At 39.5% G+C, this 26960-nt stretch overlaps 2 protein-coding genes across 8 annotated transcripts in view; one reads left to right on the forward strand and one right to left on the reverse strand.

The window, feature by feature from the left end:
• Positions 1-9950, forward strand: part of Emp2 (epithelial membrane protein 2) — a 61352-nt gene extending 51402 nt beyond the window's left edge. The window contains exon 6 of the mRNA XM_077106145.1: positions 9671-9950. Within this exon, the coding sequence (XP_076962260.1) occupies positions 9671-9818 (148 nt within the window). The 3' untranslated portion in view covers positions 9819-9950. The remainder of the gene's footprint in view (positions 1-9670) is intronic.
• Positions 3136-26960, reverse strand: part of Atf7ip2 (activating transcription factor 7 interacting protein 2) — a 51001-nt gene continuing 27176 nt past the window's right edge. For 5 of the 7 annotated variants that reach the window (XM_077106141.1, XM_077106142.1, XM_077106138.1 and 2 more), the window contains 6 exons: positions 24475-24635; positions 13269-13342; positions 12051-12112; positions 11306-11372; positions 5938-6023; positions 4458-5343 (listed from right to left, as the gene is read on the reverse strand). In XM_077106141.1, the coding sequence (XP_076962256.1) occupies positions 4930-5343; positions 5938-6023; positions 11306-11372; positions 12051-12112; positions 13269-13342; positions 24475-24635 (864 nt within the window). In that variant the 3' untranslated portion in view covers positions 4458-4929. Of the gene's footprint in view, positions 3790-4457; positions 5344-5937; positions 6024-11305; positions 11373-12050; positions 12113-13268; positions 13343-24474; positions 26841-26960 lie in introns of those variants that run through there. The other 2 variants (XM_077106143.1, XM_077106144.1) reach the window with 2 other exon arrangements.

Genomic DNA, 26960 nt, shown 5'->3' on the forward strand with positions numbered 1-26960 from the left:
AATTGTGCTTTGGCAGTGGGCTAGTTTGTTGAGAAGCCAAAGAAAACCCCTGGAGTTGGCATGTGAGTTAGGATTTATTGAAAAATATGGGAAGGTCCGGATAGCACCAGCATCCCTCATGATGCCACTCCAGAAAGTCCAGTGGTGACAGGTCGGACAAATAGCACCTTTGCTGTCACGGCGAATGCCAGAAATAGAGCTTCCATCCCTGATGGCACCCTGTTCAGTGGTGTGCAGCTGGACAAGTGTTACTCATCCTGTACATAGTGTCCTCAACTCCACACGAGTGACCACAGGGGCAGGGTTTTATAAGCTAGGCGACAGGAGCAGTGATGTCATCAATCTGCTTTGTTCCCTGTGTGAGCAGCAGTCCTGCTATGCATGCAAGAGAGCAGCTTTCTGCAGACAGCACCAATTTGCCCTCATTCCCAGCACACGTGAGCGAGCCAGTGTCTTTCAAGATAATATTTATCTGGAAAATTGCACCAGGCTTGCTTTCACCATCCCCTTAACAGAGGTGGGGATGGTGTTCTACTGTCCTCCTTTTCTTGAGAGATGGCTCACTGACTTTAGAGATCTGACTAAATAAATTCTCATTTTAGTTGAGGAGACACATTCAGAAAGGTAAAGCCACCAGTACCAGCAAGTCAGCAAGACCTTGTCTCAAACTAAAATATAAAAAGGGCTGGGGATGTGGTTCAGGGGTAAATTGTCCCTGCTTAGATCCCCTGTACTAAAAAGAAAGGTAAAGCCACCTACTTATGGATACATATTAAATGATACTAGGAAAACTGGAAACCAGCTCTCCCAATCCAAACTGACACCCCCGCCCCCCAAACCTGTGAGTCGCAGTTTATCAACAGCAGGACATTAGTTCAGGGGATTAATATCCCATTTGGTCACTCATATGTGCAAGCCAAAAAAGTTGATGTCACAGAAGTGCAAAGTAGAATAGTAGTCACTAGAGTTTCGGAAGGGAGCAGGGAGGAGAGGGCTTGGACAGAATACCAGAATATTCTATAGCCAGATGATTCTTCACAACTTACTATGCATTTTATAAAGAATTAGGAGGATTGCCAAGGTTTCCATCACAAAGAGATGATAAATTGTTAATTATCCCGATTTGATTATTGCACATTATATGCATGTGTCAAATTATGCTGAATCCCATATATGTACAATTATCATGCAATTAAATTTTTTAAAAAAACACCACAAGTCTTGAGAACATCCAGAATTTCTGGATCACCACTGTTGGGGAGGGTGTACTCCATGCTGTTAGTGGAATGTGGGTGGCGGAGCTTTGAGGGCCATTTGTCAGGACCCTATAGACACATGCATTGTAAGAGTCTTGAAGGAAATACATTAATCCGCTAACAGTGATTACCTCCTCTGCAAGGAGAGAGAGTTGGTGGTAAAAAGAAATTTTTGATTTGTGCCTTGTTTATACTTTTCTACTGGGAATTTGTTAACATAGTTTTAAAGAATTTTTTATTTCCATGGATATCCGAGTGAAACACCTGGTGACCACCTTGTCGCAGTGAATTAGCAGTTAGGAAACAAGGTACTTCTGATCCTTAGTCACTGTTTTCTATGCTTGCTTTTATTGCCATTACCGGTTTTCATCACTTACCCATAAGGACTTGCTTGTCCTTGGTATTTCACATTGTCTCACTGTTGCAGTTCTCTCTAATTGCAACAGTCTTGAGGTCTCCCTCCAGGGAGAGTGGCTAAACCCCAGCCCTGGCCTCAGCGGCCCACAGAGGTGCCTGTAGATCTTTGCTGTGCCGTGCACAGGAAGTGGCTTCGTCCTAGGGACAGCCTGGTGCCTAAATGTCTGGACTGGCTTAGACCTGAAATGTCCCTGAAGGCCCAACTACTGAGGGCCTGGTCCCCAACCCATGCGCTACTGGGAAGTGGCGGAACCTTCAGGAGATGTGCCGAAATGAAGGAAGTGACAAGAAGGGGACAGCGGGGCCCATGCGGTGAGCAGTGTCCTCTGCCATGTGCTTCCACCATAATGACGTCTTGCCACAGGCCCAACACAGTGGAGAAGGACCATGGACAAAAACCCTCAAAACTATGAGACAAAGTCAATCTTTCCTTTTTTAAAGCTATAAGTCATTTTTTCATAGCAACCAAGAGCTGACCGGTAGTGTCCAAACTGACCTGCTAGGATTCCCACCATAAGACTTGGTCTCCAGGTGAGCCCTGACTGGGCAGAGGGACAATGTTGTGTCCATCTAGTCCCCACAGGTGCGGCACAGCCACAGGAGAAATTAGAAGCACTTTATTACTTACAGGCCCACAAGACAAGAGGGGTGACTATGGGGCCAGTGTGAAATGCAGAGTCTACAGGGTGTTCAACCAGTGACCCTGGAGCAAGAAAGCAAAGGAGCCACCAATCAGAGGCCCTCAGGGGGACCTACTTAGGTAAATGTACTGGACCCCATTAAATACGTTAGGCCCAAAGGTCCTTTGCTCTTACTCCCAAGCGCTGGCAGAGCACCCTGCAGTCTGGATCTCTCACTGGCCCCTGTGGTCAGCCTCTTCTCTTGTGGACCTGTAATAAAATGCTTCATTTCTCCCGCGGCTGTGCTCCCTCCTCCGTGCCTCACCTGCCAGCTACACCTAAAGGGAGCCGCAATGAGCTCGCCTAGAGAGCGGCTCTCAATCCATCCCTGACACCACTCCAATCAGACACATGGCCAAGCACGGAGCTGCCCACACTGTGCCTATTCCTCGTGTGGCTGAAGTCTGCCTGAGAAGCTGCAGGCAGCAAAAGATGCCTCACTCACCCACCTTTAACTGAGGACAAATGAAAGGACTGCTTCCCTGGTTCACCTTGTGAGCCAGGGCTTTCCGCGGATACCCAAGGCAGCGGGGACCGCGTGCACTCTGCTGTGCCCACCGAGTCCCCACAGGAAGAACGTGTGCTCCAGAACCAAGACCTGGATCTGGATTCCAGCCCCACTTACTCTTTGGGTCTCAGTGACCTTGGGAAAGTCTTATGAGCTCCTTGGGCCTACTCCCCATCTTTAGAATTTATTAAAAGTATTTTATTAAAAGCATTATTTTATTAAAAGTATTATTTTATTAAATGTATTAAAATGCATCATTAAAATATTGCTTCATTGTGAGGCAGAATGCCAAGGTCATTGTGGATTATGCCTGCCAGGTTCCCAAGCCCAGATCTCTGGGATTCCTGGGGATTCCATGGGCCAGCTGAGTCCTGTTTGATGCTGGCTTATGTTTCCTCCTGTAACTTGATGGAGGCATAAAAATTTCCCACTAATCTGCAAGCCCAGGTGGCACCTTGTGGGGTGACTGTGCTGGCTGGCAGGACTTCCTTGCCCTTGGGCTGGCTATCTTCTGGTGTCACTGACAGCTGAGAATTTTGTCTCTGCCTCTGCAAAAGGTAAGAAGTACCGATGCTGTCTGAGCCACACACATTCAGATGTCTGCTTCCACATCAGCCTCCCTGCTGGTCCTGCCGCCTGACACTCTCTGCTGGAGCCTGCACACCCCACTTCCAGATGGCCTGCTGCAGGGCGAAGGGAGCCAGAAGCTTGATAGGACGTCAAGTCTTTGGGCTTCACTTACCAGCGAACATCTAGTTTCCATCTACCTGAGGGTAACAATTCACTTGGGGTGAGCTCCTTGTTCTGTGCTGCAGGACCTCCTTTGCTGCTGATTTCTAAACGGACCTCTCAGCGAGCAGCTTGTCCAGTGAGATGCAGTTCAGAATATGGCTCTTTTTACTGTAATGTTTTGTTAAGACACAGGCAACTGAAAAAAATAACAGGATATTACTGAAGATGTGCAGTCATCCACAAAATGCCAAGGAAACCATAACCTGTTTGTGTTTTTTATACAAAGCACTAGAACCCACAGGCCCTCCATTTTTGAGATGGGGCCTTGCTAAGTTCCCCAAGCTGGCCTGAAACCTGAGACTCTCCTGCCTCAGCCTCCTGCCCTGTTCAGTTATTTACTTTTGGAACTTTTGACTATTTGCCAGAAAAGAATGCCTGTCTTTCAAACAATCTTATTTTCCTGTTTTCCGGACATTAGCCGTCCACAAGGTCGGTCTCCCTCGAGCCTGAATCCCACGTCTCAAGTCTGTTCTCTCAGGGGTGCTTGTATGCCCCTGGGGACAAGCACAAGGAGACCCAGTCACTAGGGCTTTGGTGTTATGTCCTCTGAGTAGGAAGGGCAGCATTTTGGGAACCAGCAAATTAAAGCCTTAGTCTGCAGTGGACAACTCCACAACTGAACCAATGTGGATAGACAATATTTTTTTATAGAGATGTTGTATGATTTTGTGTACACAGCACACAATGTTTAACACATTTTATGTATTACACTTAGGGAAAACCTCCAGACTATTTCTCCAAATGACTAACATAGTCAATAAAATAAAATAAAGTAGAAGGGACACAAATTCATAGCCCTTAGAATTTAAACAGAATGGAAAGACATTTATTTTTTATGAAACCTTAGCGGGGATATGCCCCAAAGATGATCTGGCCTCAATAAAGGGCCAATTTTTTCTGTACCTAAAATGACCCGAGCAAGTCATCAGACTTGATTGTCAATAGAGGAAATGGTGGTCACTTGTGCTATAGAGCTTCTGATAAAAGCAGCAGCTCCAGTCTCCAAAGGAATTGTTCATAACACACCTGAGCATAATGGGTCCACCATAGTGTATGTTTGAGAACACGTACAAAGAACACACTGAATGCAAATAAAAAATTAGTGAAGCTATAAGACACTTACAAAATCATAAGAGAACTGTCCCCATACAAAAGGGTTCACAATCTGAAATGGCCATGTAAAATGGCAAATAGTGTTAAGGGTAACATTGTAAACTAACTCAAATATGGGGGAAAAATATGTACTATACAACGCAAAGTTTTTGAAGACTTTTTTTTAGCTAAGATTTGTAGAAAACCCAGGGACAGATTTTATGTCAGAAAATGGTCCATATCGCCCAAAAATGTCTTTCGACTGGATAGTGAAGTAATACTTGTCGGAAGTCGATAACTGAGATAGAGTACAGGCCATTGGGAGTGGAAAAGCTCTGATCCCTCCAACTTTCTTCCAAATCAACTTGTTAGCTGAGTTCCCGTGGCACAGGAAGAGGTGGTAGCTCTCCACAGGAGCACACCTAGGGTCGACCTCGCTGATGTTCCAAGTCAGGGCGATGCCCATGGGTCTCAGCACACGCTTCACCTTGAGCTCTGGCTTCTGGGGAGGGAGTGTGTCCTGGATTTTGTCCACCAGTTCAGAGAGTAGTGGTGGTGGTGCTGGGAGAGGTGGCAGGTGCTCAAAGGAATCAAAATCCTAAAAGCATATTTGTAAAAAAGTTTAGCAAGCCAGTTGGCTGGGAACTGACTATTTTAAAGTGGTCTACTGCAGCTATTCAAATATATTTCCCATTCTTCAATCCATTTATCGAAATAACAAACAGGATATTTCAAGAATATGTGAGGCTGAATCCAGTCTTTTTAAGCATGAGGCTCTTTTGCAGTTAAGATGTCTACATTCTGGAATATCACTGATCCAGAATGGGATGGGTCTCAAACATTCTGGATAAATATCACATCTTATTTTCAAATTGTTTCCAAACACTGAACTGATTTACATGAAAGTATTAGTATGAGAAAACCAATTAGCCTCAACCCTTTTCAACAATGGATATGACAAAACAATTCTTTCTTAATTTGTTAGATGAAAAAAGGATTTTAATATCTATAGTTTCTGTAAAATTTAACTGAATTATTTTAATTAAGTAAATAAGTAGACTCATAATAGCACATTTTAAAAGCCCACTAAAGTGTTATTGAAACGTGAGCCACAAGTTTCTTCAAGAGTAAAACAGATACTTCCCACTCAATTTGGAAGGAAAGTCCCTGACAGAGCATTTTATATTAGTACCTCAGCTGTAATATCTGCCACTGGGATTATTTCCTTTGAATTTAAAGCAGCTTTCGAAGGTGACTTCCAGGGAGGTGCTGGAATTTCTGTGAACAACACAAGGTTTAAAAGAAGAAATATTTTAGGTTGGTTGGTAGAAAATCTGCCTGATATATGAGGCCCTGGGTTCAAGCCCCAGCAATACTGCCCCCCCCCCCGACACCAAGTGAAGTTTATAACTGGGGAATAGATCAGAAGGAGAGAGCTTCCTCACATGTGTGAGGACCCGGGTTTGATCCCCAGAATCACAAGAAAAAATCTACCTGCAATAATCAATTCGTGGCTTTTAAGCAGTTTACATTTTAGGTGGTAAATATGAATTAAAATTATAAAACTGTGAAATATGAAGAGACTTCTGATATAAGTTCAGGATTCATAAGTACCAATATAATTTTCCGTTGACAAATATAATTTTTTTGACACAGAGTCTTGCTATGTATGAAGCTCAGGCCAAATCTGGACTTGGGGGCTCAAATGCTCCTCCCACCATCAGCAACCGCCTCCAGCAAAAGGGAGCTCACCATCACACCCAGCTTCAGAACGTCCCTCCCGAGGGCGGGGTCCCTCCCAAGGGCGCCCTGGAGGCGGGTACACTTCCACAGGGGAGAGGGATGGCTGTTAGGTGATGTTGGACAAGGATGTCGGCAAACCTAGAGCTCTTTGTGAACACTGAGTATGTAAGACCCACCAGGCCTGGGGATCCACATTAAAAGATCTCAGAGCTGGGATTAGAGGAATCTCTACCAATGGGGGACTGTGTCGAACTGAAAGAAATCAGATATGAACTGTGGAATGGAGAAGGGGGAGGAGAGGAAGAACAGGGCGGGAGGGGACTGGGGAGATGGGGTGGAGCAGGCTGTGGCTGGTGTGAGAGTGGATGAGAACACCCAGGGGAGTGGAAGAAAAGGGCCCATGCTGGAGCATTAGGGCCCCAAGACTCAAAGTCCCAAGAGTTCTGACCACTGAGGTCTGTCGTGTCCAGTGGTATGATTGTGTAATATACTTAATGAATCCTCCAAATGAAATCAGTATTTTCTTTTAATTTAAAGAATAAAATTCTGGGGCTGGGGATGTGGCTCAAGCGGTAGCACGCTTGCCTGTCATGTGTGCGGCCCGGGTTCGAACCTCAGCACCACATACAAAGATGTTGTGTCCGTCGAAAACTAAAAAATAAATATTAAAAATCAAAAAAAAAAAAAAAAAAAAAAAAAAGAATAAGATTCTGCACTACATTTCAAAGTTCATTTATTAGTCCCTTCTTTTTACTGGTGTTAAAAGCCTTTTAGGAATAGGTAATGGCTTTACGTTCTGAATGCTAAGTGAGTCTGTGCAGACTTTACACTGACTTGATCAAACAGAACTGGGTTTGTGAGAACATAATCTGCAGATCAGTCAACAGGTAAGAGGTGAAACAACCGCCTTTAAATTTCCAAGGAAACAACTTAACAAGATTCTAAGAGACATATTTTACCATGCATGATACCACTTCCTTCAGGAAAATAAGTCAAGAAGTCCTTAGCAAATAAAAATAGACACTCACCTTTGAAAAAACAAAAAGGACTGTTATCCCCATCCCGCTGATATCCTAAGGGATACCAGTATTGATGTCTTATACTCTCCAGCTTTCATTCTTATCATGAAAAACTATAATGGGATCTTCAGGACTTTGTAGTCTCAAAGCCACAGTAGCTAGAAACCCATTAAAGTGCCAGGGGAAAACTGGCCTCTGCTTTCAACTGTTAGACTGCCTGATCCTCTACTGCATTAGGTACCTGTGTGGATACGCACATCCACCCACATTTTTTTTTTAATATTTATTTTTTAGTTTTCGGTGGACACAACATCTTTGTATATGGTGCTGAGGATCCAACCCGGGCCACACGTTTGCCAGGCGAGCGCGCTACCACTTGAGCCACATCCCCAGCCACATTATTACTTACACTATAAGAATTATTTTTAGGGCTGAGGTTGTGGCTCAAGCGTTCTCGCCTGGCATACGTGAGGCCCAGGTTCGATCCTCAGCACCACATACAAACAAAGATGTTGTGTCGGCCATAAAACAAAAACAAAACAAAACAAAACAAACAAAAAAAAAAAAATCAAAAAATTCTCTCCTTAAAAAAAAAAAAAAAAAAGAATTATTTTTAAAGTTTCTACTTTATATTTAAATGACCAATTGAGAAATATAGTTTTACAAACAGTAAAATCTATCCTTTTTAAGAATAATTCTCAAGTTTTGACAAATGTATGCACTTAATAACCATCACCAAAACCAAGACACAACACTGTATCACTCAAACACCCAAAGGTTCCTCAGTAACCCTCTGCCTGCCTTTTTGTTGTGGTTTTAGGGACGGAACCCAGGGCCTTGTGCATGCCAGGCAAGCACTCTACCAACAGAGCTATAGCCCAGCCCCTAGCATCCCTTCTCAATCCTCCTCCCACACCTGTTCCCATGAAACCACTGGTTGGTGTCACTGAACACCAGGTTCAGGGCCAGCCATGGGGGTGTACAGCTGTAACACCAGCTATTCATGAGGCTGAGGCACGAAGATCACAAGCAAGTTCAAGGCCAGACTAACTGAGATCATGTCTCTAAATAAAATAAAAAGGGCTTGGGCTAGGGATGAAGCTCAGCGATAGAGCACTTGCCTAGCATCTGTGAGGCTCTGGGTTCAATCTCCACCAACAACTAAACAAGAAAAAAACTAAGGTTGCCTTTTCTAGCATTTCACATAAATTGAATTACCACAGCACATAGGATTCTTTTAACCCAGCCTGGTTTTTCTGAAACTTATACACTAATGACATATCAATATTTTGTTTGTTTTTGGTTGAGTGTTCAGTTGTATGGATGAACTCTTATTTGTGCATTCATCTGTCGATGGATTTGGGCTGATTCTAGCTCTGGGCTATATGAATAAAGCTCCTGTGATAACTTGTGTGGATGTAGGTTTTTGTTTCTCTTGGCAAATATGTGAAAGAATGGATTAACAGAGTCATGATAAGAGTATAGTTGGTCAAGAAACTGCCTGACTACTTCTTAGTATACTTGCTTACCCACAGCATCTATGGTAAAAGTATTTAGATTGTTCATCATTTTAGACCTTTTATGTTTTCTAATATGAACATTTAATCCAAATAATTTCCCCTGTCAGCACTGTTTACCTGTATTGCGTACATTCCAATATGCTATCTTTTAATTTTCATCCAGTTCAGAATATTTTATAATATTCCCTTAAGGTTTCTTCTTTTACTCATAGGTTTGAGGAGAAGTCTGTTTAGTTTCCAAATATTCAGGGATTTTCCAGCTACATTTCCATTATAGATTACTCATTTACTTCTCATTTATGATCCAGAATCTGATACACTTAAAAGAATGAGTGTTTTATCATATATTCTAGACCAACCTGGGAAACACAGCAAGATCAAGTAACAAATTTGTAAAAGGCCAGGAAAGTAGCTCTGTGATTGAGGAGTACTTACCTAGCATGCGTGAGGCCCTGGGTTTCGGCTACCCCGGACCCCTGCACACACAGAGAATGTGTATTTCTGGATTGGGTTAAATATTCTAGAAATGTTGACAGTTTAGGTTTCTCTAAAGCCTTACTTTCTTTCTACATATTGATTACTGAGGACTGTTGAAATCTCTAATTATTATTGTTCATTTTCTATTTATGCTTTTGTTCCTCAGGCACGGGGTGTGCAGCACTCACGATGATCAGCAGCCGTGTTCCTCACTGGTAACAGCCCCTACCTACTTGCCTGTAACAGCACCACCCCCCAGCTTTCTCAGGACTAGCCCTTCCATGCTCTCCCGCAGCTCACCCTCTACCCTCTGACCTCTAACATATCTGTGTTTATATACAAACTGCATCTCTCATGACTACAATAGATGAGTTGTTTGTTATTTAGTCTGACAGCATTTTCATAGTGTGTGTAGACCATTTATTATCAACAGAGCTTTAAATCTACCATTCTGCCTTCTCTTCTTTTTTAATCTTGTTTATTCTTTGTATGCTTTTTTGTGGCTTGTCTTACTTTAGAACTCGATCTCCACTGTTGGGTTATTTGCTCTACTACTCTAGGCATTACCGTATGTATGTTAAATCATAATCCATCTTTAAGTAACTCGGTTCCACTCATAGTGCTCGGCCTTCACCCAGCACCCCTGCATGCCTCTAGCAGTCTTTTGCGCTGTGGTTATCGTACATTAACCTCAGCATATATGATAGAACCCCACAAAATGGTGTTACATTTCTTAGCATAGCCCCACTTTCCATCGCATATCATTTTCTTTTTACTTGGAGAATTTTATTTCTGATAGTGAAAATCTGTTGGTCAGATATTTTAGGCAACTTGGGCTGGGGCTGGGGCTCAGTGGTAGAGGGCTCGCCTGGTACGTGTGAGACACTGGGTTCGATCCTCAGCACCACATATAAATAAATAAAATAATGGACTGTGTCCATCTATAAATGAACACACACACACAAACTTAATTTTCTGCTAGATACAGAATTTCAAGTGGACAGTGATTTTCCCTGGTCTTCTAATGATGCCATTTGATTTTACTTAGAGACGGGGTCTCACTGTGTTGCTTGGCACCTCATTTTGCTGAGGCTGGCTTTACAGGCCTGTGTCCCCAGGCTCAGTGGTCTGGCTTTCTTGATGTTTTTCTTTGGAACTTCCTGGGCTTGTGACTCATGCTTACTGAAATAACACTAATTCCCAGCCCCAGATTCACGTTTTTTTGCTTAAGCTGGAGAAAAAGGGCACTGCTGTCGTTCTCCTTAAGTTTCTACCTTCATTTCCTGTTGTGTTATGTCTTTCCAACCCCTGCTGTCAGGGTTAGGGAAAAGGTATGTGCCATGAGGAAAAGAGATCCATAATGGCCCCAAACAACGCAGATGTCTTTCAAAGGGTGGATGGATGAACAAACTGTGATACACCCATGTCATGGGCTACGACTTGGCCATAGAAGGAACACACTACCGATACACAACAACGTGAGCAGCACTCAAGAGAACTGTGCCAAGTCGAAGTCAGTCTCAGGACATAGATTCTACCACATTTTCATAACATTTGTGAAAAGACAATCAGAGTCATGACCTGGTTGCCAGGGTTAGGGACTATGGGCAAGAGGCAGGTGTGACTCTAAAAAGGACCATGAGGAAGTCTGATGGTGACAATTATACAAATCCACACATGTGATAAACTGCATAAAACTACAAATATATGTACATTAACACACTAAAACAAACTTCATAAGTTTCAAAAGGACATTTTGAGTTATGCTTCCCACTTTCTTAAGAAAACAAAAAACCTTTACCTGTGTTGAAGTTGGACAGGGCTTCTGTGGTCAAATCAATAACAAAATCAAGGTTCTTCTTTACACTCTGAAAAGTCATTGTTAAAAAAAAAAATAAGTAAGGTTTTGCTTTAAAAGCAGAGAATAATTTTTAAAACATGAAATAAAATTTTAAACTAACGCTTCCCCACCTTTTGGCAGTGCAGGAGACGGAAAGGTCTGTGCATGTTGGAAGTACCCTACGATGAGGCGTACCCAAAGGCCTACATCATCATCTAGAAGCTAGAAACTGAACATTCTCTGAGTTTCTTATGTTCAACTTAATTACACAATAAAAGAGAAGCCCTTATAAAATACTGCATGGAATGATTAAGAATCCACATGTACTGGTAAATGGCAAATGGGTATGGCCAGGAAATATGTTCATCACTAGCCGTCTGTTATTCAGTGTGTGAGCTGCACTGGAACCTGGTTAGGCTAGTTAGACACTAATACAAAGTACAAGCTGGCCTGGAACCTGACTGTATGAACTAGTTGGATATTGATTTGTGTGTCTGTCGTTCTCTCTCTCTCTCTCTCTCTCTCTCTCTCATACACACAAGTGGAGGTGGTGTAGGGAGGGTACATGGGATATACTACCACATTCCCATCAACTCTGCACAAGAGTAAATGACAAACACTAAGGTATCCAACACAGAGCAACACTAAAGATCCTACAACAAATTATAACTTAAGTGACCAATCTAAGACAATGATTATTACCTACCCTGACTTCTGGTGTAGCATTAGGTGAATTGTTGAAATTTCTTGATGCTGTTTTTCTAATATCTGAAAGAAAATTATTATATATTTTAAACTATTACACATTCATCTTTGTAATATGTGAATTATGAAACAATGATAATGGGGACACTGATTGACTTTTAATTAAGTAATCATTAAAAGTAACTATTGACTTTACCTATTCCCAAAACTGATAATCTAGTTAAAAAAGTTAATTGGGTGTTAAAAGAATCTTTTCTTTCTGTAACTCTACAACATAATAGTAGCTCTGAAAATTATTTCAGCATTTGAAACCCTATACTTGACTATGGAACTACTTATTGTTTAACACTGGGGATCGAACCCAGAGCCTTATACACAAGTTATGAGAGCGCTCCACCACAGAGCTACACCCCAGACCCTCTTTACAGATTTTTAATTTTGTCCAGGGTGGCCTGGAACTTGCCATCTTGCTGTCTCAGCCTCCCAAGGAGCTGAGATTACAGGTGTGTGCCACCACACTCAGCTGCAACTGTTTTCAAATTCATGATATTGTTAAAATAGATTGCCCAGATGGCTGAAAGGCATTCTTCCTGGAACCAGCTGGAAGACTCAATTATAATACTTAGCATCTTTTGTAGCTCTTTGATTTACAAACTGTGGACACAATTAAGTAGCTTCATAAATGGAGGCAAAGTTTTTTTAAATTAAGATTCACTACTCTAATAAAGTAAAAAAAGGAATTTTGGATAAGAACTTATGGCTGAAAAATTTGGCTATGTTTAGAGAAATTTAAACTAATAAAAAAGTGTTAAAAAACAAAAAAGTTAAAAAACAAAGCTGACAAACTAAATGTAAAATAAAGTGTAAGACAACTTAATAGGTAAAAAGGCAAGAAATAAAACAAAACCAGCACCAACAGAAGGTCAAGGCAAACGATTTAAAAAATTATATGTAATTTTTTAACTTCAAAATCATTAGATAAACACAGTAAAGAAACAAAAGGATAGAAATTGATAAAATACAAGATTAAAAAGAAACATCAATTACATTAAAGAATCATGTATTTATTTAGGTATTATTAATCACAGAAATCAAAACATTTCCAGAGTAGACACATTTTTTATTTTAGAAAAAGGTATTATTCAGTTCTTTATTTTAAACAAAGATCTATTTTAAGCTTTCTAATTTGATAGATCATATTCTAATCATGTTAAGATACCTGTTGGATTTGATGTAACTGGAGTTGTCAAATTAGGACTTTCCACAGAAATCAACATAACATCATCATTGTTACTAAAATGATAAAAAAATTAAAAATAAACTAAACATGCATTATCAGGCTTAAGCATGCAATTAGTGGTTAGAATTCCTTTAAGTTATTATTTCATAACATGTTTTAACTGAACAACCATTGGATGGAGGAGATAAAAATGAAATACTTAAGGAACCCAAGATTTCCAATTCATTTATATAAACAAAAGGACATAGAACTTCAATACAATAAACCCATAATAAGTTTTATGGGTCTAGCAGCTCAGTGAGACCCTGCCTCTAAATAAAAATGGTTTGGGGATGTGGCTCAGTGGTTAAGTGCCCTTGGGTTGAACAAACAAACTTTTGAGATTTTTTCAAAATGACTCCAAATATATATATAAGTAGACTACATAAAGATACTCTCTACATGAATATGTAATTATCACTCTAGACATGTAGTTACCGTCTTAAAAATGAAAACACATAACTTAACGAACCAAACCCCATTAAGACTCATAAAGACACTTCTGACTTTTGAAGATGCAGGACTATAATAAATAATATTATACAGCAACAACTCTATATTAAGCCATAATTTACCAAAAAATGTTCTAAACTCAGGCAAGGATAGTGACTGACGTTTATGGTTAGAAAATATCTGAGGCAGAACATCTTTTTCTGCCATTTTCACTCCAATTTTATGAGTTCCACATCTTACATCAGAATTTTCTTAAGAAAACCTTGAGGCAAATTGCATTAAGTTAATTAAATGCTAAAGGAATTTTCCAGCAGAATTATACCATTCTCTTGTACATGTCTTGTATTTTTAGCATTTGTATTTAGGTCTAGAATTCATTTTAAGTTAATTTTTATATATGGTGTGAAGAGTTGAGGTTTATTCTGTCCCCCCTCGTTATCCAGACATATCTGTGGAAAAGGAAATCTTTTCCCTATTCTCTTGACACCTTTCTACTAAACCAACGCATGACATCTGTATGTGTTCTTCAGTCTGTTGATTTACATACTTAGCTGTAGACCAATACTGCTGTCTAAATACTGCAGCTTTACAGCAGGTCAGGAACTCAGGCAGTTAATACTGTTACTCATCTGGGTTTTTGCATTTTCATGTATGTTTTTAACCAGTTTGTTACTTTATAGAATAAAGGTTCCTGGGAGTTTTGGATTGCATTCAATGTAATTCAACTTGTGGTGGGTGGGAGTATCATCTTTATAATGGGTTCTCTTAATAATGATTCAAAAAATGTAGTATATCCCACCATTTATTTACATCTCCTTAAAAATTTTCAGCAATGGGGCTAGGGATGTGGCTCAAGTGGTAGCGTGCCAGGGTTCTATCCTCAGCACCACATACAAAGATGTTGTGTCCGCCAAAAACTAAAAAATAAATAAACATTTAAAAAAAATTTCAGCAATATTTTATAGTCTCTCTCTCTCCTTAGGAACCAGCCCGCCCAGGGCCTCCCTGGCACATGGTAGGTAAGCACTCTACCAGTAGGCAACATCCCCAGCCCACATTGTAATCTTAAGTAAGGTTTTATACATATTTTGGTTTACCAAGTATATCACATTCTTTGATGGTATTCTAAATTCCCATTGTTAATTGTCTGTATAAAGAAATACTTGAGAGAAATACATATATAGAAACAGAAAGATACTTTTACTTAACCATATTCACTACTTCTGGAAGTTCACATTACTTTACATAGATCCAAATTTCTCTCCAGTACTATTTTCCTACTGCCTGAAGAACTTACTTTAAAATTTCCATTAGTCCAGGGCTGCTGATGATCTATTCTACCAACTTTTTTAGTTAAAAATGTCTGTTTTTCCCCTATGCTTTTATTTTTGCTGGATATAAACGTTTTATTTTTAATATTTACTTTTTGGTGTAGTTGGACAAATACCTTTATTCCATTTATTCTCATGTGGTGCTGGGGATCCAACCCAAGGCCTCACAGGTGCCAGACGAGTGCTCTACCACTGAGCTACAACCCCAGCCAAGATTTTTAAGATACTTCTCCATTCCAACATTTCATAGATGTCTTCTAGTTAGAAGTCAGCTGCCACTGTGAATCTTTGTTCCTTTCTACGTGATGCCTTTTATCCCTAGTTGCTTTTTAACGTTTTCTCTTTACAGAGTTCCAGCCATCTGAAATATGCGACAGGTTGTCACTGTGTGGTTTCACATTTCTTCCACGGGGTCTGTTAACTTTTTTGTTGTCTAAAGTTTCCACCAGACACTGTATGCTCCACTGCCTTTTCTGCCCCTCCTTGGTGATACTCCAAACACACCTACACAGGGGCAGTGGCGGACTCTTGTCCACAGCTCTCTGAAGCGCTGTTCATGGCTTTTCCGGTCTTTTTCTTCTCTGACTCTGCACCATCTGCTGAATCCGTCACATGCATTGCTTCTAGGTCTACCACTCATGTTCCTCCTCATGACTGGGTCTCATTTCTGCAGCTTTACATTTCGGGCAATTTTTTTTACTTTAACTGTGCTGTTCGGATGGGGACATTGCTTCATTCCTTCTGCACCTTTCCTATTTCATTGATTTTTAGAAACAATAATTAACTACTCTGATGTTAATTCTATTCAGTCAACTTTTTGAATCACTGTCTTTTTCATTTCTGAGAGTTCTGCTGGGTTCTGTTGTTAAGGTCTGTAAACAAGTCAGGATGGCACCTGTTATTTTGCCAGAGAAATGTTAGAGTCTATAAAGAAGTCTGGATGGAGCCTGGCAAAATGCCAGAGGGAGTGGTTTGTGAAGTAACAAAAGCGAGCCATTAAGTGTGGAGATTCCTTATTGGTTGACTGCTGTATCTATTTTATGCTATTTAGATAAGCTGTGTGGAATGTATAAATATCGCTCAGATCCTACAATAAACGGCTCTCACTTCTGCTGTATCAACGTACACAAGTTGTTCGTCACCCCGGTTATTTTGCCCAGCCAGCCGGGCTGCGGCATTCTGTGTCTTCCGTCCATTTCTCACATCTTCACATTCCCCTCTATACCGTCAAGTGTGGAGAGCAAACTGAGGGCTCTGCTGTGGCGCTGTCTGTCTGCTCAACCCACCATGTGCAGTGGCTCAGGTCCATCACACACGTGTTTGGTCTTCTTTCCAGTAGTTCTCTCTTCCGCCTCAGGGTGCTTCCGTCTTGTGGGCATGGGTCCATTTTTAGGCAATGATTCAAGAAACGTCCTTCATGGACCTTCAGAGCTCTTTCTTCGCACTTTCTTCTCTTGGCTGTTCTGAGGCACAAATTCTACCAACTCTGGTCTCTGGTGGACCTAAGCAGGACCACCCAGCTCTGCGTGACTCCCCTCTCTGCTCTGCCCCTGGAAAGCGCCTCCAGGCAGCAGGCATGTGTCAGGGTTCCTCACTGTGGCCCTGAGGTCCCTACTGGACAGTGTGTTCCCACAGACTCCCCGTTTTTAGACTGCTTTCAAGGTATTTAACAGCTACAGGAGCTGAGCTTTTACCATAATGTTTCCTGGGCAGAAGCAGAACTTTCTACATATTTATTTTCATTCTGTGAAATGAACTGTTTTTATGCACATTTTAAAATGTGGATTTAACAATTTTATGTCAAATTTATCAATGAGGGATTGTAGGGTTTACTATTATTTGTAAGAAAGAAAATTAACATTCTTATCTAAATTTCAAGTACATCTTCTCAGAGGTTCATTAGACTATAGTCAAAATCCCTTATCCATCTCAAAATTCTTCAGTAAAGTTTTCTTTACCTGGTAATATAGTACTTCAACTATAATGCTATTTAGGTGTATAAGAAACTAAAGGCAGAAAGTCTAAGACCCGTATGTGGGAGCTAAGTATCAACACTGACACCCATGAACGTCAGGAAGTCCCGGTGAACTGCCAAGCTCTCAGGTGGATTCGGTGAAAGACCAAGTCTCGGGCTGGGGATGTGGCTCAAGCAGTAGCACGCTCGCCTGGCATGCGCGGGGCGCTGGGTTTGATCCTCAGCACCACATGAAAATAAAGATGTTGTGTCGACCGAATACTGAAAAATAGATATTAAAAGCTTCTCTCTTAAAAAAAAAAAAAAGTCCAAGTCTCAGGAACCCTCCAGAATGAGAAAGAGGAAGAGACTTAGATCACAACAAGCCTCAAGCCACACTCAACAGGCGAGGGGTTAGACCAGTTTATCTGACAAGCAGAAGAAAGGACGAATGTGTCTACACCAAAATATTATTTAGACCTTAACAATTTTTCAGGGATTATCAAATATGCCAACAGACAGACTAAATGACTGGAAATTGACAGAAAAAGAATAGAAACAGATACACAGGTGATCCAAATACAGGAGTTATATGATTAATAGTATTAAGAAAATGGAGGGAAGCCAGGTATGGTGGTACATACTTATAATCCTAACTACTGAGGCTAAGGCAGGAAGATCAGAAGTTCAAGGCCAGCCCGAACTCAAAATAAAATAAAAAGGGGTGGGGATGTAGCTCAGTGGTAGAGAGCTTGCCTAGCATGCAAAAAGCCCTAGGTTCAATCCCTAGTAACTAACACACACACACACACACACACACACACACACAAAAAAAAAAAAAAAGAAGGAAAAGATGGTGAAGATACTTAAAATGAGACAGAGCATTTATCAAAAAAGTAGAATACATGAAAAGAGGGCTACACTGAAATTAAGTACAGTATATACACACACCATTAAGGAAGGAAAGAGACTTGGGGATTATAAAGATATTCACACTAAATACATCAGATAATGAACTTGAGAAAAGGCAATTCAAGATGGAATGAAGCAGGTCTTACACTTCATGAGGGACATACAAGTGGCTAACAAATATGAGACTGTGTACTTAGTTTCATTCTTAGAAGGAAAAACAAACTAAAACCATATTGTGATACCATTCAGTAGTATATCTAAAATCAGAGACAGATAATACTAAGTGTTGGCAAGGACAGGTGGTAACAAAAGTCGCACACACCTGCTATGGGAGTACAACTTGATGCAACTGCTTTGGTTGTAATATCTATTTAATCTAGAAATACATATATCCTCTAGCCTCCATGAATATGTCCGATGTGTGTATATATATGTGTATTCATGAAAAGACATGCAAAATAATGTTTGTAGCACCACTACTTATAATTCCCCCACCTGAAAGCAATTCCAGTGGCCATGGACAGAATGGGTTGACTGTGGCATACGATATAATGTACAGAAAACAGCCACGAGAACGAGAAAACTACTGCTGCCAGGCAACAGCGGCTGGGTCTCACAAAACAATGTAGGCAAAAGCAGCAACACACAAAAGCCGCCCAGTCTGATTCCACATATGTAACTGTGAAAAGCAGGCAGAAACAATGAGACAGAGGAGGTGGCTGCTTAAAGTCCACGTGGGAGTGGAGAGCCCCTGAGGGCACAGAGGACTGAGGAAGATGACATGTCATTGTAGTTCTTGATCTTACTTATACAGGTCTTACCTACATAGTTATGACACGTGAATATATGAAGCTATTAATGCTTATCCTAAGAAACCATCCGAAAATCTGAAAATGAAAGGACTATTGGCATCTCACTTTTATTCACTTAATGATATGCAGCTTTTATGAAACTGTTCTACTCACTGCTACTAACAACATCTCTTTTTTCATAGACCATATCAGAAGGAAATTGGATACACTGATGATTGTCATGGTAGTGCAAATGTGTGTAATGTTTTTTCCCCAATACTCAGGATCAACCCAGGACCTCATACAGACTAGGCAAGTTCTCTACCCTAGGTACATCCCTGGCCCTTTTGATTTTATTTGGAGACAGGGTCTCACTAAGTTGTCAGGCTGGACTCAAACCTATGATCTCCTCAGCCTTCTGAAAAGTGAAGTCTGCTTAGATTTTATCTGGAGAAAATTTTTGCATATGAAATTAATAATTCAGGTAATGATAAAGTAGTTAAGAATGTTGAGTTCCTGGGGCTGGGGATGTGGCTCAAGCGGTAGCGCACTCGCCTGGCATGCATGCGGCCCGGGTTTGATCCTCAGCACCACACACAAAGATGTTGTGACCAATGAAAACTAAAAAATAAATATTAAAAATTCTCTCTCTCTTAAAAAAAAAAAAAAAGAATGCTGAGTTCTGGAGACAATGGCTGGATCTAAATTCTGATTATGCCATTTACTAGCTGAGTATTTTGGAGCAAAAACTCTGGTTTGGCTTTGACTAGGAAAGACATATAAATTTATTATTAAGATGAGATGAATTTCAACAAAGAATAAGTAGGAAGAAACACATGCCTATTTCTCTAGACTACTATTAGCCAGTAACTTGTTTTCCCCCTTTGTAGACACTTATTCATATCAAATTCGATCTAAGACATTTTGGGCAGTATTGACATTTTGTTTAATTAGCATTTGTTAAGTGGTCTGTTCTTGGGTACCGTAGACCTTTATGTTTTATCTTCATTTTTGGAAAGGACTGTACATAAAGCCCTTCTCGTCCTATTTTTAAGCAAGATTCTTCTTTATCAAACAAATATTACAGTCATAACCCTTCTGTTCTACAAGCTTCTACAGATAAGTTGTTACTGTCTTTTCAATTTTCTTCACATTATAAAATGAAAAGTGCTCAAACTTCTAAATCTAAAAGATACCATAAAAGCAAATATCATTACTAACACCACTAATTCAATTCTAGGGCATCAGAAATCAACAATTATAAAACCTCCTGGCTTTCAGAAACCAGGATGAGTTTGAAATTTTTTTTTCTTTCCTTACTGCAAAAAAAAAAAAAAAAAAGATTCTAAATTCAGCTTTTCAAAGTTGGAGTGTGAAGCCTCCATCATAGTTTTTCTACATATCAGTTTATATACTTTGCACACACATAACTTATTTCTTAAAGGATTAAAGAAATAAAGGAATTCTTTAAAAAGAAAGCGAAAAAAGAAATGCATGGTTCCTCATATTATTACCCTGATGCTAGAGAAAGCCAGGATATAGTCATTTTGTAGTTGTAGTTGGACACAGCACCTTTATTCTATTCATTTATTTTTACGTGGTGCTGAGGATTGAACCCAGGGCCTCGCTCCTGCTAGGCAAGCGCTTTACCACTGAGCCACGACCCCAGCCCAAGCCAGGAGTTTATATCATTGTTGTTTTCTGATGCCCTAGAAGTGAATTAGTGCTGTCAGTATGGTATTTGTTTTTCTCCTTTTGTTTAATTTTTTTTTATCTTGTCAAAGGACTTTATTTATTTACACATGGTGCTGAGAATCAAACACCAGTGCCTCACACATACTAGGCAAGCGCTCTACCACTGAGCCACAACCCCAGCCCTTCTCCTTTGTTTTATAGCAACCTTAAATATAAATAGCAATTAGTTGGAAAAAGTGGTGTTCTTCAAAGAATGGCCATAATTTAATATTTCAAATAAAAATTACAGAGAACATCCAAAAAAGCAAGACTTCTAGAGCTAATAAACAAATTCAGCAAAATACCAGGTTACGAAACCAACATAAGTATCAATAGCTTTTCCATACATAAAACTGCTGAGAAAGAAATCAAGAAGAAAATCCTATTTACAATAGCCTCAAAAAAATAAAAACACCTGGGAATGAATCTACCCAGGAAGGTGAAAGATCTCTATAATGAAAACTATACTACACTGAAGAAAGGAACTGAAGAAGACCCAAAGATGAAAAGACGTCCCATGTTCATGAATAGGCAGGATTGTTAAAATGGTCATGTTACACAATCAATACCCCGATTCAGTGTAATCCCTATCAAAATATCAATGGCATCCTTCAAGGAACCAGAAAAAACAGTCTTAAAATTAAAACAGTCTTAGAATTCATTTGGAAGAATAAAAGACGTAGAAGAGCCAAACCAATTCTAAGTCAAAAAGCAATGTTGGAGGCATCACAGCATCTGACCTTGAATTACACTACAGAGCTTTACAGTTTAGTACTGGTACATGGGAAAGCTCTGGTCCTGGCATAGGAAAATCCCACATAGACCATGGAACAGAATACAAGACACAGAGACAAACCCACACAGACACAGCCATCTGATCCTGGAAACATACTGAAGAAAAGGCAGCAATTTTTTTTTTTTCTTTTTAGCAAATGCTGCTGGAAACACTAGTTATCCATATGTAAAAGAATGAGTCTAGGTCCCTGTCTCTCGGTCTGCAGAAGAGCCAACTCAAAATGGATCTAAGTCCTAGGAATCAGATCGAAAACTTTGCAACTCCAACATTCCTCAACCAACTCCTAAACCTCATGAAATAATGCCAAGAATAAATGGAATGGCATCAAATTAAAAAGCTTCTGCACAGCAAAGGAAACAATTAAGAATGTGAAGAAAGAACATACAGAACAGGAGATCTTTGCTCACTACTCTCTGACAGAGGGTTAACATCCAGAATATATAAAGAACTCAAAAACTTAACACCAAAGAAACAAATAACCCAATTAATAATGAAGTAAATACTTTTCAAATATAGAAATACAAATGGCTAAAAAATACATGAAAAAAATGTTCAATATCTTTAGCAATTAAGAAACTGCAAGTCAAAAACTACACTGATATTTCACTCTTATTAGAATGGCAGACACCAAGAATACAAACAGTTCTTTATATATTCTGGAGATTATCTAATGTGCTTGTGGTAAAAATTTGCTCCCATTCTGTAGGCTCTCTATTCACATCTCTGATTGTTTCTTTTCCTGAGAAGCTTTTTAGTATGAATCCATCCCATTTATTGATTCTTGATTTTATCTTTGCACTATAGGAGTCTTATTAAGGAAGTTGGGGCCTAATCCAATGTGAAGAAGATTTGGGCCTACTTTTTCGTCTATTAGGCGCAGGTCTCTGGTTTAATTCCTAGGTCCTTGATCCACTTAGAGTTTTGTGCATGGTGAGAGATAGGGGTTTAATTTCATTTTCTTTAACAGCCCCCAAAACCAAATAACTCAATCAATAAATGGGTCAAGGAACTGAATAGACACTTCTCAGAAGATGATATACAATCAACAAATATATGAAAAAATGTCTAACATCACCAGCAATTAGAGAAATGCAAATCAAAATCTACTCTAAGATTTCATCTCACTCCACTCAGAATAGCAGCTATTGAGAATACAAACAGTAATATGCGTTGGCGAGGATGTAGGGAAAGAGACACACTCATACATTGCTGGTGGGACTGCAAATTGGTGCAACCAATCTGGAAAGCAGTATGGAGATTCCTTGGAAAACTGGGAATGGAACCACATTTGACCCAGCTATATCCCATTCCTCAGTTTATACCCAAAGGACTTAAAAACAGCATACTACAATGATACAGCCACATCAATGTTTAGAGCAGCACAATTCACAATACCTAAATTGTGGAACCACCTAGATACCCTTCAGTAGATGAACAGATAAAGAAAATGTGGTATATGTATACACAATGGAATACTACTAGCATTAAAGAGAATAAAATCATGGCATTTCCAGGTAAATTGATGGAGTTGGAGAATATTATGCTAAGTTGAGTATGCCAATCCCAAAAAACCAAATGCTGAATGTTTTCTTTGAAATGAGGATGCTGATCCATAATGGGGAGGCGGGGTGGGAGCACGGGAGGAATGGAGGAACTTTAGATAGGACAAAGGGGACCAAGGGGAAGGGAGGGAGGATGGGGGTAGGAAAGACTGTGAAAAGAGATGGGCATCATTACCCCAAGTACATGAATGAAGACAAGAAAGGTGTGACTCTACTTTGTGTACAACCAGAGACATGAAAAATTGTGTTCTATATGTGTACTATGAATTGAAATGCTGTCAGACACTTTTGTCATATACAACAGTTTAGATAAGTAAATGTCATTCCTCTGTATTTATCCTAAAGAATTAGTCAGCAAAGTACAGCAACATATGAATACCCAAGTTTATGCAGCACAGTTCACAACAGCAAAACTCTGGAGTCGGCAGAGGCTTTCCATGACAATGAATGAATAAAAATAAAATATGGTATGTATATAAACAAATGGAGTTTTATCAGTCATAAAGAAGAATGAAATCATGTCATTTACAGGAAAGTAGATGAAACTTGAGAACATGAGCTTCAGTGAAACAGGCTAAAGTCGGAAAGTTACGGGTGGTATGTTTTCTCTAAGTTAGAAGTTAGAACAAAGGGAAAGGCAGTGGGAGTCTCATGAAAACTGAAGGGAAATGTGTAGAGTGGAGGAAAAGGACCAGCAGGAAGGAGGGTTGGGGAGGAAGGTGAAATACTGGTGAATGATTTGGGCCAAATTATGTACCAATAAAAAAGGATGAAAATTAACAATACAGGACATGTAAAGAGAAATGTTAAAAAAAAATCTCGATTAGAAATAGAAACTTTCTCATCACCCGTGATGAGAAAAGAATTTATTAATATGCCACCACTGTTCCACCTGAATATCCACCTAGGCCAGGACCACCAGACATATTTCTTTATTGAATTATAACCATTCCCTATTTCCCCCAAATCTTTTAAACTAGATTAGAATATAAACTTCTCAGTTGTTTATGACCCAACTAGACAAATAAGTTAACCTTTCACTCTGATTTGAGGTTACCATGATACTACTTTCAATATGAAGGGAACTAACCTCATGTACTTCTTTCCTAACCCTAACAACTCTTGGGCATAATTGTTTCAACCATTGTTTCCTAGGGCCTTGACTTTTTCATGCGTAGAACTGGAAACTATGTTAGAGTCAATCATTCTACCAGAGTCGGGAAGTATCAAAGGAAAAACTTTAAAGAGAGAGAGAGGAGAGAGTGAGAGAGAGAATTTTAATATTTATTTTTTAGTTATCGGCGGATACAACATCTTTGTTTGTATGTGGTACTGAGGATTGAACTTGGGCCGCACGCATGCCAGGCGAGCGCGCTACCGCTTGAGCCACATCCCCAGCCCCAAAGGAAAAACTTGGTCACCTCTCCATTTAAAAATTTAGAACTATTAAACAACAATCAAGCTTTAGAGAACCAATTCTGTTCTTTCATAATGGACAAAAGTCTTCATGTATGAAGTTACAAGTTATTTTATGCTTAATTGAGAAAAGGGTATGTTTTTACAAAGTATTTGTTTAGAAAAGAAAGTTTGCTCATTTTTGTAGAAACACCTACCTTTCAGAAACAAACTCAACACAATCTGGTGACAAATTAATGTTTTCATTTGCTTTCTTGAAGGGGTTAGAAGATTCAGAGTTCACTGAAGTTACTATTTCATTTGGATTATTAATTGATTCTTGATTCCTACCAAAATTCATGGTCTCTGAATTTGTAATCTGTTAAATGGGTGAGGAAAAAACAGTTAAGGAGTGGGTAAAATTTTTGTCAGTCAAAATTTCACTTAAAAATTTTTCAAAATATTCTCTCATGACAAAACATATTATATAATCTGTATTTCAACAACTGATGACCACAATTGTGAGTTCTCTGCCAAAATAAACTTTTAAAACCTTTGAGGAAAAAAAAAAAAACTTCAAGAAAATAAGGATAATGGTACCATACAGCATTCAACTTCCTAGGCTGGATGACAAGAAGGGATATTAAATACTTTAGACAACATTTTATTTCTACCAGCTGAAGTTTTAGAAACTAAAAAAAATAAGACTTCAACTTTTTACTACTGTCATATTTCTAATAAAGACCAGAAATAAATTAGATTGCAAACTCACTTTTCCAAGTAGTGAATCTGTTTTAAACCTGGAGTTGAAACATGTAGTCTGCGTCCTGACTTGAGAACTTGCAGCATTTATAATATGTCTGCATATTACCCAATAGGAAAGGATCAACTGATTGTCTAACTCAGGAACCATTCTCTGGTACAGTATGCACACAAAAAATGCAGATACACAAAAGCACAATTGTGCAATATTATTGTATTAAATGAACAGACTTTGTATAAAAAGTAGTTTTAAACAATATTGCAGATCAGGAAAAGGTGGCCCAATCCACTTCAGTGTCTGGATGGTCAGCGCACCACACGAGGGACAGTAATAGGCCTGCACTACTCACACATCCACATCACCCCTGCTCCCCGACCAGGCAACAGCAAGCCCAGGGCACTGCCTGACAGGGTCCATGGGCCAACATCTCCTGAACGTCCATCCAACAGCACAGGACACCCAGGGGAGCCACAGGAATGAAGGCAACGCAAACAACACACAAAATCGCAGGGAAAAAAACACTTAAGAGAGGAGAGCAGGACCTACACACTAAACCTAAAAGGGAACTGCCTACTGAAAAGGTATATGCCACATCTCTTCGAAGAACCCTTGGTATGGCTGAACACTGTCACGTTTTGCTCCTCTGGGAGAAGCAAAAGGTCGTACAACCATGTCCTTGGTGTTTTCTTCAGAGCATGCTTTTTTGCCAATAAACTTCCTAATTTTAGGATCTGTTGAGATCTGGATAGGTTGAGAATTTTCCAGTGTGCAGCACCCTTATTACTCAGCACTTTCTCCTTACAATTGTTTCTTTCATGTTGTACTTTAATAGAAGCAAGAAGAAATACACAAAACGTTCCTTCAACACTTTGCTCAGAAATCTTGTCAACCTAATAAAAATCCAAGTCCAGGGGGCTGGGGTTTTGGCTTAGTGGTAGATTGCTTGCCTAGCATGTGTGAGGTACTGAGTTCGATCCTCAGCAACACATAATAAATAAATAAATGAATACATGTGCTGGGTCCAACTTTAAAGAAAATATCCAACTCCATTGCTTACAACTTTGGCTTCCCATGACAACTGTAGGACTATTCAGTTATACTGTGACCTTATATATAAAAAAACAATCCCCTGAGCAGGCTGCAGTGCTGCACACTTACCATCCTAGCCACTAAGGAGGCTGAAAGTAGGAGGACAGAAAGTTCAAGGCCAGTCTCAGAAACTTAGTGAGATCTTAACTCAAAATAAAAATATAAAAAAATGTCTGGGGATGTAGCTCAATGGTAGAACACCCCTGGGTTCAACTCTCAGTACCACACATGCCCACACAAAAAAGGGCAGAAATCTATGTGTGTAAAGAAAGAATGAAGAACAGAAATCAATGAGAAAAATGAAAGAGTAAAACTTCAAAAGCTCTAGACTCGTCAAGAAAAAAAGCAGATTAACCATATCAGAAATGAAGCCAAATACTAACATACATTATAAAAAAAAAATAAATCAGGGTACATGCACAAATTATAGGTTGTATATAAAAATATAAACAGGTAGTTGGACACGGTGGTACAAACATGTTGGGAGGCTGAGGCTAGCCCCAGCACTTAGTTCATTAAGCACTAAGCAACTTAATGAACTCTGCCTCTAAATAAAAAATGAAAGAGCTGGGATGTGGCTCAGTGTAAAGCCTTCTTTGGATTCAATTCCTAGTATCCGCTCTCCAAATAAATATACACAAAAACAGCCACTAAATTGTACTTAATCATTTTATATGTAATATTTTGAAATGTATGTTTCAAAGTTTATTTTGATACAAAATATATTGGCATTCTGAATGTATCAAATATACATGGCTTTCTGGGGAAGAATATATATGACAAGAATAAATTAGCAAAATATTAAAGTTAAAATCTAGGTGCTCGGTATATGAATACTCACTGTAAAATTCT

The sequence above is a fragment of the Callospermophilus lateralis genome, chromosome 19 (assembly GCF_048772815.1).
Source record: "Callospermophilus lateralis isolate mCalLat2 chromosome 19, mCalLat2.hap1, whole genome shotgun sequence".
Lineage (NCBI taxonomy): Eukaryota > Metazoa > Chordata > Mammalia > Rodentia > Sciuridae > Callospermophilus > Callospermophilus lateralis.